This window comes from Penaeus chinensis, chromosome 15, assembly GCF_019202785.1.
Source record: "Penaeus chinensis breed Huanghai No. 1 chromosome 15, ASM1920278v2, whole genome shotgun sequence".
In the NCBI taxonomy this organism is placed as follows: Eukaryota; Metazoa; Arthropoda; class Malacostraca; order Decapoda; family Penaeidae; genus Penaeus; species Penaeus chinensis.
This window is the reverse complement of record NC_061833.1, coordinates 16411146-16423645: the sequence shown is the minus strand read 5'-3', so window position 1 is coordinate 16423645 and position 12500 is coordinate 16411146. Positions and strand designations below refer to the sequence as shown.

The window sequence follows — 12500 nt, the reverse complement described above, 5'->3', positions numbered from 1 at the left end:
TGTTTTTGAAGTGTAAATGCAATGCTAATTACCGCATTTGCAAGTTCCCTAGTGCTACAGAAAAATCGTTTGTTTATGCATACAGAAACGAATGAGAAATATACAGTCTCTCTCTCTCTCTCTCGCTCTCTCTGTCTCTCTCTCTCTCTCTCTCTCTCTCTCTCTCTCTCTCTCTCTCTCTCTCTCTCTCTCTCTCTCTCTCTCTCTCTCTCTCTCTCTCTCTCTCTCTCTCTCTCTCTCTCTCTCTCTCTCTCTCTCTCTCTCTCTCTCTCTCTCTGTGTGTGTCTCTATATTTCTCTCTCTGTCTCTCTCTGTCTCTCTCTCTGTCTCTCTCTCTTTCTCTCTCTCTCTTTCTCTTTATGTCTCTCTCTCTTTCTCTCTCTGTCTCTCTTTGTCTCTCTCTCTTTCTCTCTGTCTCTCTCTCTGTCTCTCTCTCTGTCTCTCTCTCTGTCTCTCTATCTTTCGGTCTCTCTCCTCTCTTTGTCTCTCTCTCTTTCTCTCTGTCTCTCTGCCTCTCTCTGTCTCTCCCTCTCTCTCTGTCTCTCTCTTTCGGTCTCTCTCCCTCTTGGTCTGAAAAGGATTCCTATACAGCCTAATCCATTTTGCACCGTCCGGTCTACCTTTCTTCAACAAAAAAGGCAACTCACAAAAGCATCATGAAGGGACTCTTGCAGTAGAGCCTGATACGCAGTATTGCCTTGATTTCATAACGGGTCGCCGGGATTGAAATCAGACTGTATTGTTCGTTTGATATAGATAGATAGGTGGATACGTTCATCGGCGCACATGCATATGTGTATGTGTGTGTGTATATGTATATATATATATGTGTGTGTGTGTGTGTGTGTGTGTGTGTGTGTGTGTGTGTGTGTGTGTGTGTGTGTGTGTGTGTGTGTGTGTGTATGTGTGTGCATATATATGTGCATACACACACACACTCACGCATATATATATATATATATATATATATATATACATATATATATGTGTGTGTGTGTGTGTGTGTGTGTGTGTGTGTGTGTGTGTGTGTGCTTTTTTTCAGCGGCCATTTATTCCACTGCAGGACACAGGCCTCTCTCAGTTCACTATTCGGCAGTGCCACCCTTGCCTGATTGGATGCCCTCCCTATCAACCGCGGTTCGACGCGCTAACACTTGTGCCACGGCGCCGACTTCCCCTACTCGAGTGGTCATAAGGGTCTATGGCATGCTATAGCCTTTAATTCATAACCAGTCTCACCTTAATGATCTCAACGGTCTCTTCTCCGCCTCTGCTTTCACCGGCCTATTGGAAAGGGAAATGCCAGGCACGGAAGAAATTACACGCAAGAAAAAGACCTGAAGGAATGGGAAGGTTCCGAGGCACCGCGTAGAAAAGATTACCACTTAACCTCGAACGGTTTCCATCCTCTCAACCGCAGCGGTCGCCCTCTCGACGATTCTATGCAGAGTTTAATACCTGCACTTGTCGTCGAGATGGAGAAGACTGCGCAAGTCCATCCTCGGGAAAACGCTTGGCCTTATCCAGCGCAACAGGACGGCAGCTCCGGTTGCAAGGCGTGCACAGTTTAGGTCAGCATATACGTCTTCGACCTTAAGTAAGAGAACGCTGCGAATGCTCCACTGAGAGCGATCAAACACACGATGAAACCCACGGGGAAGATCTTCAAAACCAACCAACGGAATCACGTCGGATGCTGCATCCTTGTCCTCCCTGGCGTTGTCAAAAATCTCCTAGAGTTTATCTACCAAAGGTCTCTAGAAATACCAGTGAATATTCTCCCAGACGAAGAAGAAAGTGTAAATGACAACATATATGTATATATATAGATAGATAGATAGATATGTATACATATATATATACATATATATGTGTGTATATATATATACATATGTGTATATATATACACATGTGTATAAATATATATATATATATATATATATATATATATATATATATATATATATGCGTGTGTGTGTGTGTGTGTGTGAGAGAGAGAGAGAGAGAGAGAGAGAGAGAGAGAGAGAGAGAGAGAGAGAGAGAGAGAGAGAGAGATTGACAGACAGACAGACAGACAGACAGACAGACAGACAGACAGACAGACAGACAGTCCAGAGACAGAGACAGAGAGTCAAATACAGAAAGAGAGAAAAGGAACAGGAGAAAGAGAAAGGGACAAACTGCTCTACACAGCAGTAACAACATATTAGCTTTCAAATAAAACTTCCTATAGATGGATAATGAACCGTACCTTTTATATAAAACAGCCTTAGAATTCTAACTGCGTATATTGCTAAAGGCGACGTGGGAGAGTCCGTAACTTCGAGTGGAGAAAAAGTTATGTATCGAGTTACTGTCTTTCAGTTTAACATTAAGGTCTTATCCTGTTTGCAGAGTTTAAGCCTATATATTTGTTTTATTCTAGGGTTTGTTATTGTTGGTGTTGTTGTTTTCTTTTATTGTCATCATCATCATCACTGTTAATTATTTTCATCGCTGTGACCGTTCGAGAGATCTATTAAGAAAATTAGTATTGCCACTTATTATATTACTAGGGTAAAGAAAAATGTGACATTTCATTAGCAACATCTAAGACTTGACTTTCTTTCTCTCTCTCTCTCTCTCTCTCTCTCTCTCTCTCTCTCTCTCTCTCTTCACTCTACTCTCTCTCTCTCTCTCTCTCTCTCTCTCTCTCTCTCTCTCTCTCTCTCTCTCTCTCCATCCATCCATCCATCCATCCATCCATCCATCCATCCATCCATCCATCCATCCATCCATCCATCCATCCATCCTTCCTTCCTTTCCTCCTCTTTCCCTTCCTCCTCCCCCCCCCTCTCTCTCTCTCTCTCTCTCTCTCTCTCTCTCTCTCTCTCTCTCTCTCTCTCTCTCTCTCTCTCTCTCTCTCTCTCTCTCTCCATCCATCCATCCATCCATCCATCCATCCATCCATCCATCCTTCCTTTCCTCCCTCTTTCCCTTCCTCCTTTCTCCCCCGCTCTCTCTCTCTCTCTCTCTCTCTCTCTCTCTCTCTCTCTCTCTCTCTCTCTCTCTCTCTCTCTCTCTCTCTCTCTGTGTGTGTGTGTGTGTGTGCCTAGTTCTCTATGTTTGCTTTACCTTAAGAAGAAATCAGTTCTCTGCCCACATCATTTTTTTCAAGAATATGATAGTCTACTCTTTCATCGCATACCGTTTTCTTTCGGCAGTACGGATGCCTCATGATTGCTTCTGGACTTCTCGAAGCCGGGGTAGGCATCTGGTGCTTTGTGGACAACGACTTGGCCAACGACATCGAGGATTACCCTCTTCCTTACAATGCTTCAGCGCCTCCTTCGTCCTCCACCAGCAGGAAGGATCTTGAAGTCGCCTATTTGCCTATGGAGGAGGGCGAGTACAGCGTGAGCCAGCCTATTCTTCATCTGAAGGCTTGGTATGGCCAGCCTGCCCACACAGAATACACTCGTGTGGTGGATCACGTGCAGGAAAGGGTGAGTGAGTACGTGTGTGTATGTGTAAAAGGTTGTAGATGCCTTATATAGTGGCTAGCAGGGTGGTAATGGTTGTGTAACGGCTATAACTCTTTATTATGAAAGAGTACAACACAGTAAAGGGAACACACGAGGCGTTGTCTTGGGGCAAAAGCTGAGCGTGGTGTCGCGTGTCCGGTCCAGCTTTGGGAGGCAGGAGGCTGGTGGTGACCTGGTCACGGTGACTTCTGGGAGCGAACTGAAGGATCAGACGAGGTCACGACAAAAGCCCTCGCATGTGTGATGGTTCCAAATTGATTTAGAGCCACGTGTTAAACAGCCTTAAACAACCACGTGGTCTATTGGTCTAATGGCTTACACAAATCGTGCTTATATACACGCCATAGTACGTGTGTATGTGTGTGTGTGGATGAAAAATATAAATCAGAACTGAATTTATTTATTATTCAGTGTGTTCATCGCAATGTGTATGTCTCTATGTATGTCTGCTTAACTGATGCCATTTCGTTGTGGTGAGTTTCCCTCTAGTAATTTTATTAGACGGTTTATAAGCTTTCCTATTGTTGTCCCCGAGACCTTATTACTCGCACAAGCTAACAACAAAATCACAAAGAACTTCTAAATATATATCTGTGGAGTGTTTTCCTTTCTTTCATTCATTATTTATCACCCATTCTGATTACTGATTATTTCCCTCCGCTTTTGTGCACGTATTCTTGTCGGTAAAGTCTTTGTCATTTGGTAACTACCGAAGCCTATCGTACACAATGAATAAAAGTTATATTGCTGACTGTGTTGTCTAATGTTGCTGTGGTGATTCCATTTGTGAGGAAGGACTTGCTGTGGATACCATTCAGCAAGATAATCACTTTCGGATCGTCATTGTGTGTGTGTGTGGAGGGGGGGGGGGGGTGCTCATGTGCGTGTGTGTGGAAGGACGGGGGGTATGCCTGCGTGTGTTTGTGTGTTGGTTCTTATATGTGCGTTAGTCTATGAGGGGGAAGGTGTCCGTGAGTGTGTGTGTGTGTGTGTGTGTATGTGTGTGTGTGTGTGTGTGTGTGTGTGTGTGTGTGCTTGTTTGTCCCTCCTTATACATTAATTGCTGTCCTTTGTAAGTGTGTTGGTCCTTATGCATGTGTTCTCATCTTTGTGTGCATGTGTCGTATTTGTGTGTATGTGTGTCAGATCCGTCTACATAGTATTTCCCCCTTATTCTTTACGTCATAAGTGTACGTATGCCCCTCTTCCTTGGCACGAAGAGGATGGATGAAACAGTAATGAGAAAATACAGTACTTCTCGGTTAATTTGTCATCTCAATGCCAGGCAAAAACATAATAATAATGATGAGTTAGTTACACGTGCGTCCGAATTACTCAGCGTTAATTATTATTCATGTTTATCCACGTGTGTTTTGATCTCACTCGCGGGATGCAAATAGATTTTTAAGACAGATAGACAGAGAGAGAGAAAGAAAAAGAGGGAGAGGGAGAGGGAGAAGGTGGGAGAGAGAAAAAGAGGGACAGAAGGGAAAAAAGAGAGAGGGGGGGGGGGGAGGAGACGTGTAGAGAAAGGGAGAGAGAAAGAGAATTAGAGCCAAACAGATTATTCAGCCAAACACAATACATCAGCAAAAATACAAAATTTAACAATGAGTGGTGTGGCTGACCCCTCCAGTAGTGAAACACCTTAAGACAGGCCCCTCTGACTATTAATAATTGACATTAGCACATATTTCATAATAAAGTAAATGTAGAAATACACATGAACAAAGAAACCAGAACACAAAAAGCTCTTATTTGCATAATTTAAGAAATCCCCCAAATCACCATTTTGTGCTATTATTTTCCTGAATAACTACTATATAAAATTGTGCATGTGAATATTTGGGAAAAATACAGTGATACCGGAATATGCAGTAATGACATAAGAGAGAAAAACACAAACACACATCATACATCAAAGGTAAGGATACAGGAGCAGTTAGTAGATATAACTAAAATAAAACCATTCGCAAGAAACACTGAGATAATATCTGAAATTTCAGTTAGCGTTTTAAAAAGGATGATGTAGAACTGTTACGTAGACTTTCAGGGCGAGCATACCACGGAGTTGCGTCATGATACAGTATACATTCATGTTTATAGTTCGGAGTGCATGATACAGCGAGCATATGTTGTTTCTCAGGGGTATCTCTTCCATTCTTTGATTTTAAGAAAGGTAATTGATTTGGGAATATTAGACTTATAAAAGCTAAAGAGAGCGTGACAATTCATAGATATAAGTTTTTAAAAAATGAGATTTAAAAAACATTTATGTATGATCACTTCTAAAACCCAAGGTACGGTGCACAATTTGTATTTCATTTTATGTATTTTTTGGGGGGTGAGGGAGTATATGTAAGTCTTTCAGTGAGGTACAGCATGTAGCTCCCAAATAATTTTCCATCATCAAAGGATTTGAGAACATCATCTGTGAAGTCTTGTTGAGCTGTTCTTCTAGAAACCGTACAGAGAGTTGCTTATTTTCGGATAGGACTTAGATTTTAGTGGGGAAAACCTTTCAAAAGACGAAGGATATTCTATATGCAACATTACGAGAAGCAAACACAAGGTCCCAACATAAGGCGGTTTCTGTACGCGTCATAAATGTTAACTCCGGATTAAAGTTAATCCAAATCCACGGTACTTGCACAGAAGATGCAAGTCACACTGCCAGGCGCACGCGTTAATGCGATTATCGGTAAATTTGCTGTTTTACATGAAAAAAGCGCGTATTTGTGTAATGGCAATTAGCATTCACCCTCTACAAGTTTCATATTATACGCTAATGTCGACAAAGAAACGTTTACTACAAAGGAAAAAAATACATATACACAAACTTAAGCCTTATATTATGTCAATATAGATCTGTCATTACAAATAAGATTATATAAATGGCTTCGGATAGCCTATGAATATTATAGACAACCGAAATGAAGCTGTCAAACAAAAATGAGATACTCGTAATATCAATTTATTTTCGCGGGCGTTTTCTCCGAGAGCTCTTTTTCGTGAGTGATCGTGGGGCCCGGGGGGGGGGGGGGGTAGTTATTTTCCAGGCTGTTGCTAGCGAGGATCATGATAACAAATGTCCACGCGGTTTTGAAGTCACTTTAGTTCTAAGAATCAGGAAGTTTTTACTTTGAATTGAAAACCTAATTGTGATGCTATTAAAAGCTTTCTTTTTTACTCGATTAATATATGACATATGTTGGGAATGTTCTTCCAACCTGGAAATAACATTGGCCTCTATGTGGCTGTAAACTCTGGAATTCTCTGTGGGATTTTCTTTTCAATGTTGAGAGTTATATCTGCTGTTTGAATATCCCACAACTTACAAAAATATATATTAATGAAATTTCACATACATCTTTGACATAAAAATGTCAGGATTAGTTTTGTTATTGCTTATTATAAATATTAATGGCAACTCAACTCCATCTTTTCTCTGGAATTGGTGACGTTGTCATGACATATCAATACATAATTGGTGGGATTAACTTAAAAGTAAAGACTGGTCTGGAGGTGAATAAAAAAAAATCCTGAACGCTGCCATTGCGCATGCGCATTAGGGATCTGGCTTAAACTTTAATACTGGATTAACTTTTATGGCGCGCACATAAGACTTTTAAAGTGTTAGGGGGGGTATTCAATGTCTTGGGATCATTATGTAAATATAACAACAATAATAAAAAATAGAAAATGATCTGAGTTGTTGCAATATACTGATCCATTTTCTTTGTTCTGTTATTTTTTTCTTTTTTTTCTATTGTTCAGTGAGGGAGGCGATTTGATAGCTTTAGTGATTGTGGAAAGAAATGAGCCTAGCATTGAAGACAAATACGAATAAACTTTGAGGAGCCCTAGGTTAAAATACCCAGTAATGAGACACGTTTTCTTTACTTGGGAAACTGTGTCCGTTATGAGCTGAAACTTTTTTTTAGATATCGGCGTAAGTTACTTTTGGGTCGACTCTATATCTGACTAGTTAATAAGATGGAACTGTTGATGATTACTTACTTAATAACTTAATTCATAAAATCTTGAAAAGGTAGATCGGATCTCACATATGAGTACATCTATTAATATTGTTTGTCGAAAGGCGAGAGAGGTATGTGTATGGTAGTAGGGAGTGTGAAGGGATATTGAATGTCTTGTATAAGTCTTGTGTCTGTGTGTGCGTATACACACACTATCTGTGTGTGCGTATACACACACTGTCTGTGTGTGCGTATACACACACACACACTGTCTGTGTGTGCGTATACACACACACACTGTCTGTGGGTGCGTATACACACACTGTCTGTGTGTGCATACACACACACACACTGTCTGTGTGTGCGTATACACACATTGTCTTTGTGTGCGTATACACACACAAGTCTGTATGTGAGTATATACACACTGGCTGTGTGTGCGTATACACGCACTGTCTGTGTGTGCGTATACACACACAAGTCTGTGTGTGAGTATACACACACTGTCTGCGTGTGCGTATACAACACTGTCTGCGTGTGCGTATACGCGTATACATACACTGTCTGTGTGTGTGTACACACACACACACACACACACACACACACACACACACACACACACACACACACACACACACACACACACACACATACACATACACATATACATACACACACATACACACACAAACACACACAAACACATACTCATATATACATGAGGGGGTTTCAAAAAGTTCGTGGAAAAAGTCCATAACTAAAACTCATATGGAAGGATTTTGATTTCAATGCACCTGAACATTTTTGTACCAACGTGTTATAACGTGTTCAAACATGAACCATTAAAATGCAGGTAATAACGCATTGCCGCCAGTTGGAATTCAGGCACCATTCAAGCAACATGGAGTCCACCAAAATCGAGCCAAGGACAAACATTAAATTCATGGTGAAACTCGGTTGGGAGAATAGGCAAATCATTGACGCTCTGGAACAAGTTTCTCGTGACAATGCCCCAAAGAAATCAACAACTTACAAATGGATAAGTCGGTTCAGAAGTGGACGGAATTAAATTGAAGATGAGCCCCACAGTGGCAGGCCATCAACGTCAGTTTGTGAGGAAAACATTGATGCTGTTCGCGACATGATTGAAAAGGATAGACAAATAACCACTGAATCAGTAGCAGACACACAGACATCTCTGTGGATTCTGCACACATAATTCTAGTGGAAAGTTTGGGGCTAAGCAAACTTTCCGCTCGATGGGTCCCTAGGCTGATGCGCCTAGATCAGCAGCGAACAAGGGTAGATCTTCAATGGAAATTTTGTACAAGTGGGATGAGGACTCTGAACCTTTTCTGCAGAGAACTGTGACATGAAACATGGTTCTAACAGTATGATCCCGAGAACAAAATTCAATCAAAGCAGTGGCTGCCCAGGGGTGGAAGTGGACTAGTCAAAGCAAAATCTGAGCATTCAAGAGGAAATATCATGACCACTGTCTTCTGGGATACAGAGGGGATTTTGCTGATTACTTCTGCTTAAAGTGAATGCGTTTTAAGAAAAATATCAGAAAAAAAGCTCAGAAAAACGCCCTGGAAAGCTGCATCAACGCGATCTCTTCGACCACGACAATGCACCCGTTCACGGCTCTCGGCAGATAAGAGCTGTTCTGCTTGAATTTCGATAGGAAATCGTCCAACGTCCACCTTACAGCCCCGATTTAACCCCATCCGACCTCTTTTTGTTTCCAAACTTTAAAAAATCATTGAAAGGTGCCCATTTTCCATCGGTTGAAGATGACATGGTTCAGATCACATGACTCTCATTTTCACTCAGACGGACTTAAAGGCTGCAGAATTGTATTGACCTTAATGGAGCATATGTTGAAAAATAATCATAAATGAAACCGTTTTTTCATACTGTCCTTTTTGTACAAACATTTTGAAGCTCCCTCGAGTACACACACACACACACACACACACACACACACACACACACACACACACACACACACACACACACCACACACACATGCTCACACACACACATACACATGCTCACACACACACACACACACACACACACACACACACACACACACACACATACACATATATATATATATATATATATTCATATATTTATATATATATATTCATATATACATATACAAATGCATGAATATATATACATATACATATATATGTATATATACATATGTATATATACATATGTATATAAACACATATATGTATATATATATATACAGTGTATATATGTATGTATGTATATGGATATGTATATGTATACATGTATATGGACATATATATATGTATGTATATGCATATATACATACATATATATGTCCATATACATGTATACATATAATATGCATATATATATATATATATATATATATATATATATATATATATATATGAGCCCGGATACAAATGGGGAGAGTTGCGTTAGAATGGCATTCTGTGTAAAACAAGTCAAGACTATGATGCGGATCATTCCGCTGTGGTGAACCCTCAGACGAGAAGCCTGAGGGGTCTATATATATCTATATATATCTATATCTTTATCTATTCATATATGTGTGTGGTTATGTATATATGTATGTGTGTGTGTGTGTGTGTGTGTGTGTGTGTGTGTGTGTGTGTGTGTGTATGTGTGTACATATACTGTATACTGTACGTACATTCGCATCATTCCCTCGATTTCTTTAAATAAAGTAATTCAAAGATACATTCAAAATATTTTTTTCAGCTTTTCAAACAAGGAAGGAAAACTTCCATTCGTCATTTTATATATGAATTTAATTAAGTAAAGAAAAAGGAAGAAAAAAAAAGATGAAGAAGAAAGTTTTTTTTTTTTTTAAGATGAAAAAATGTGTGGGCGCGTGTGATGTAGTAGTCTTTTTCAGGTTGCGTTCAACAAGCGAAAACTTACTGGTTATGGCGTAGCCTTTGACGGAGTCCCCCTCTTGTGATTAAATCAAAGCACTCCATCCTATTTCCAGATGTGTAGAGGGGAACAAAATGTTTGAGGACTCTCTGAACACATATTTCGTATTCAATATGAGTTTGAAAACATAAATCGTACTCAATACGATTTTAAAAACAGATTTCGTACCCAGTAAGTTTGTTTTTTTCAACAAATTTCGTACTCATACGATTTTTAAACCCATATTTCGCTCTCCTCTGTTGGATCTAAATGGTAAACTACTCTGGACCCAAGAAAAAGTCAATAGGCTTTATATATACATTAACTATGTTGCCAATGACATGTACGTTCAAGTTGTACCAGACGGATATTGAATATAATCATAATGTGTTACAGGGAAGATCGAGATAGGATGTGTGTGTGACTGTGATTTTTTATGCATGTATAGATTTATCTGTTTATTATTCCATTCATTCGTATATTCATTTATGTATTTACTTATACTATTTATAAAAAATATTATCGAGATATCCCCCGATGAACAAATAATAGGAACACACAAATCAAAAGCAAAACACATAGAATCAAGACTCATCTTCCTTTCCTCCACAGCTCTCGTGTTGCGGACTCACAGGCCCGAAGGATTACCTCTCGAGCGAGTGGGAGGATCAAGCCAACGCCTCCTTTCCCGTCGTCCCTCGCTCCTGCTGCCTCACCATCCTGCCTGAGGTAACACTCCCTTGTGAGCTTTTGGCGTGAACTGTAGGGTACCGTGAGTGGCGAGGTGGTGGTCGGATACGGCGGGGGATGGGGGAGGGAGGGGGTGGAGAGAGAGAGAGAGAGAGAAAGAGAGAAAGAGAGAAAGAGAGAAAGAGAGAAAGAGAGAAAGAGAGAAAGAGAGAGAGAGAGAGAGAGAGAGAGAGAGAGAGAGAGAGAGAGAGAGAGAGAAGAGAAGAGAGACCGAGAGAGACCAAGAAAGATCGGGAAGACTGGGAGAAACTACCTTAATTAACACAAACAAAAAGTAACAGGTAAGAAAGTTAAAGAAAACACTGATATCGGTTTCCTTTGTTTCTGCTATCACTTTCCATTTCATTCCTCGATCAGCTGCTCCATCTTGCTTAAACAGAATTAAAGGTATATTCCTCCCAAAGGCGCAGATGTTTAAGAAATAGTTATTATAACGTTCAAAAACAACTCCTGTTCTTACGATATAATGCTGGAGATATTATGTCGTTAAGTTCAGTATCTACTTTACTCCGTCAGCGTAAATACTTACCTTGTTGCAGGGGCCAATCACAGGAGCTCATTTCGTCATGTTCTTGAGTCATTTTCACTCCGAAATTGGCCCTTACTTCGTAAGTCCGTTGTTACTTTCCCCGTTTTCTTTGTTTTGCTTGATCTCGATCTCCCTTCCTCCTCCCTCCCTCCCCCCCCCTCCCTCCCTCTATCCCTCTCCCTTTCCCGCCTCTCTCTCTCTCTCTCTCTCTCCTCTCTCTCTCTCTTCTCTCTCTCCATCTCTCTCTCCCTTCTCTCTCCCTTCTCCTTCTCCTCTCTCTCTCTCTCTCTCCTCACGCCTTCCCTCCCTCCCTCCCTCCCTCCCGCCCTCTCTCCCTCCCTCCCACCCTCCCTCCCTCCCGCCCTCTCTCACCTCCTCCCTCCCTCCTCCATCTTCTCCCTCCCTCCCCCCTCCCCCCTCTCCCTCCCTCCCTCCCTCCCTCTCTCCTTCCTCCTCCCTCCCTCCCTCCCTCCCTCCCTCCCTCCCTCCCTCCCTCCCTCCCTCCCTCCCCCCTCCCTCCCTCCCTCCCTCCCTCCCTCCCTCCCCCTTCCCTCTCCTCCTTCCGTCCGTCCCTCTTTGTGATTCCATAATACCGGTAGTTACTGTATGATTAAGAAAGGACAAAGAACTTCTATCGACTGAATGTCACACTGAGCCATGAAAATTCTCAGTGGACATAGAAGTATCATTAAGGCCGTTCACAGCAAAACATGCTAATGCCCTTATTAACAAAGTTTGAATCAGCCCAATGGGTATGTGCATTACAGA

General features: G+C 41.2%; 2 protein-coding genes across 2 annotated transcripts in view; both read left to right on the top strand.

Moving 5' to 3' along the window:
- LOC125032862 overlaps nucleotides 1-1341 on the top strand; it is a 37041-nt gene extending 35700 nt beyond the window's left edge. The window contains exon 5 of the mRNA XM_047624247.1: nucleotides 1234-1341. Within this exon, the coding sequence (XP_047480203.1) occupies nucleotides 1234-1341 (108 nt within the window). The remainder of the gene's footprint in view (nucleotides 1-1233) is intronic.
- A 1870-nt stretch (nucleotides 1342-3211) lies between these two features.
- Nucleotides 3212-12500, top strand: part of LOC125032985 — an 18779-nt gene continuing 9490 nt past the window's right edge. Inside the window, exons 1-2 of the mRNA XM_047624426.1 lie at nucleotides 3212-3485; nucleotides 11066-11182. Of these exons, the coding sequence (XP_047480382.1) occupies nucleotides 3216-3485; nucleotides 11066-11182 (387 nt within the window). The 5' untranslated portion in view covers nucleotides 3212-3215. The remainder of the gene's footprint in view (nucleotides 3486-11065; nucleotides 11183-12500) is intronic.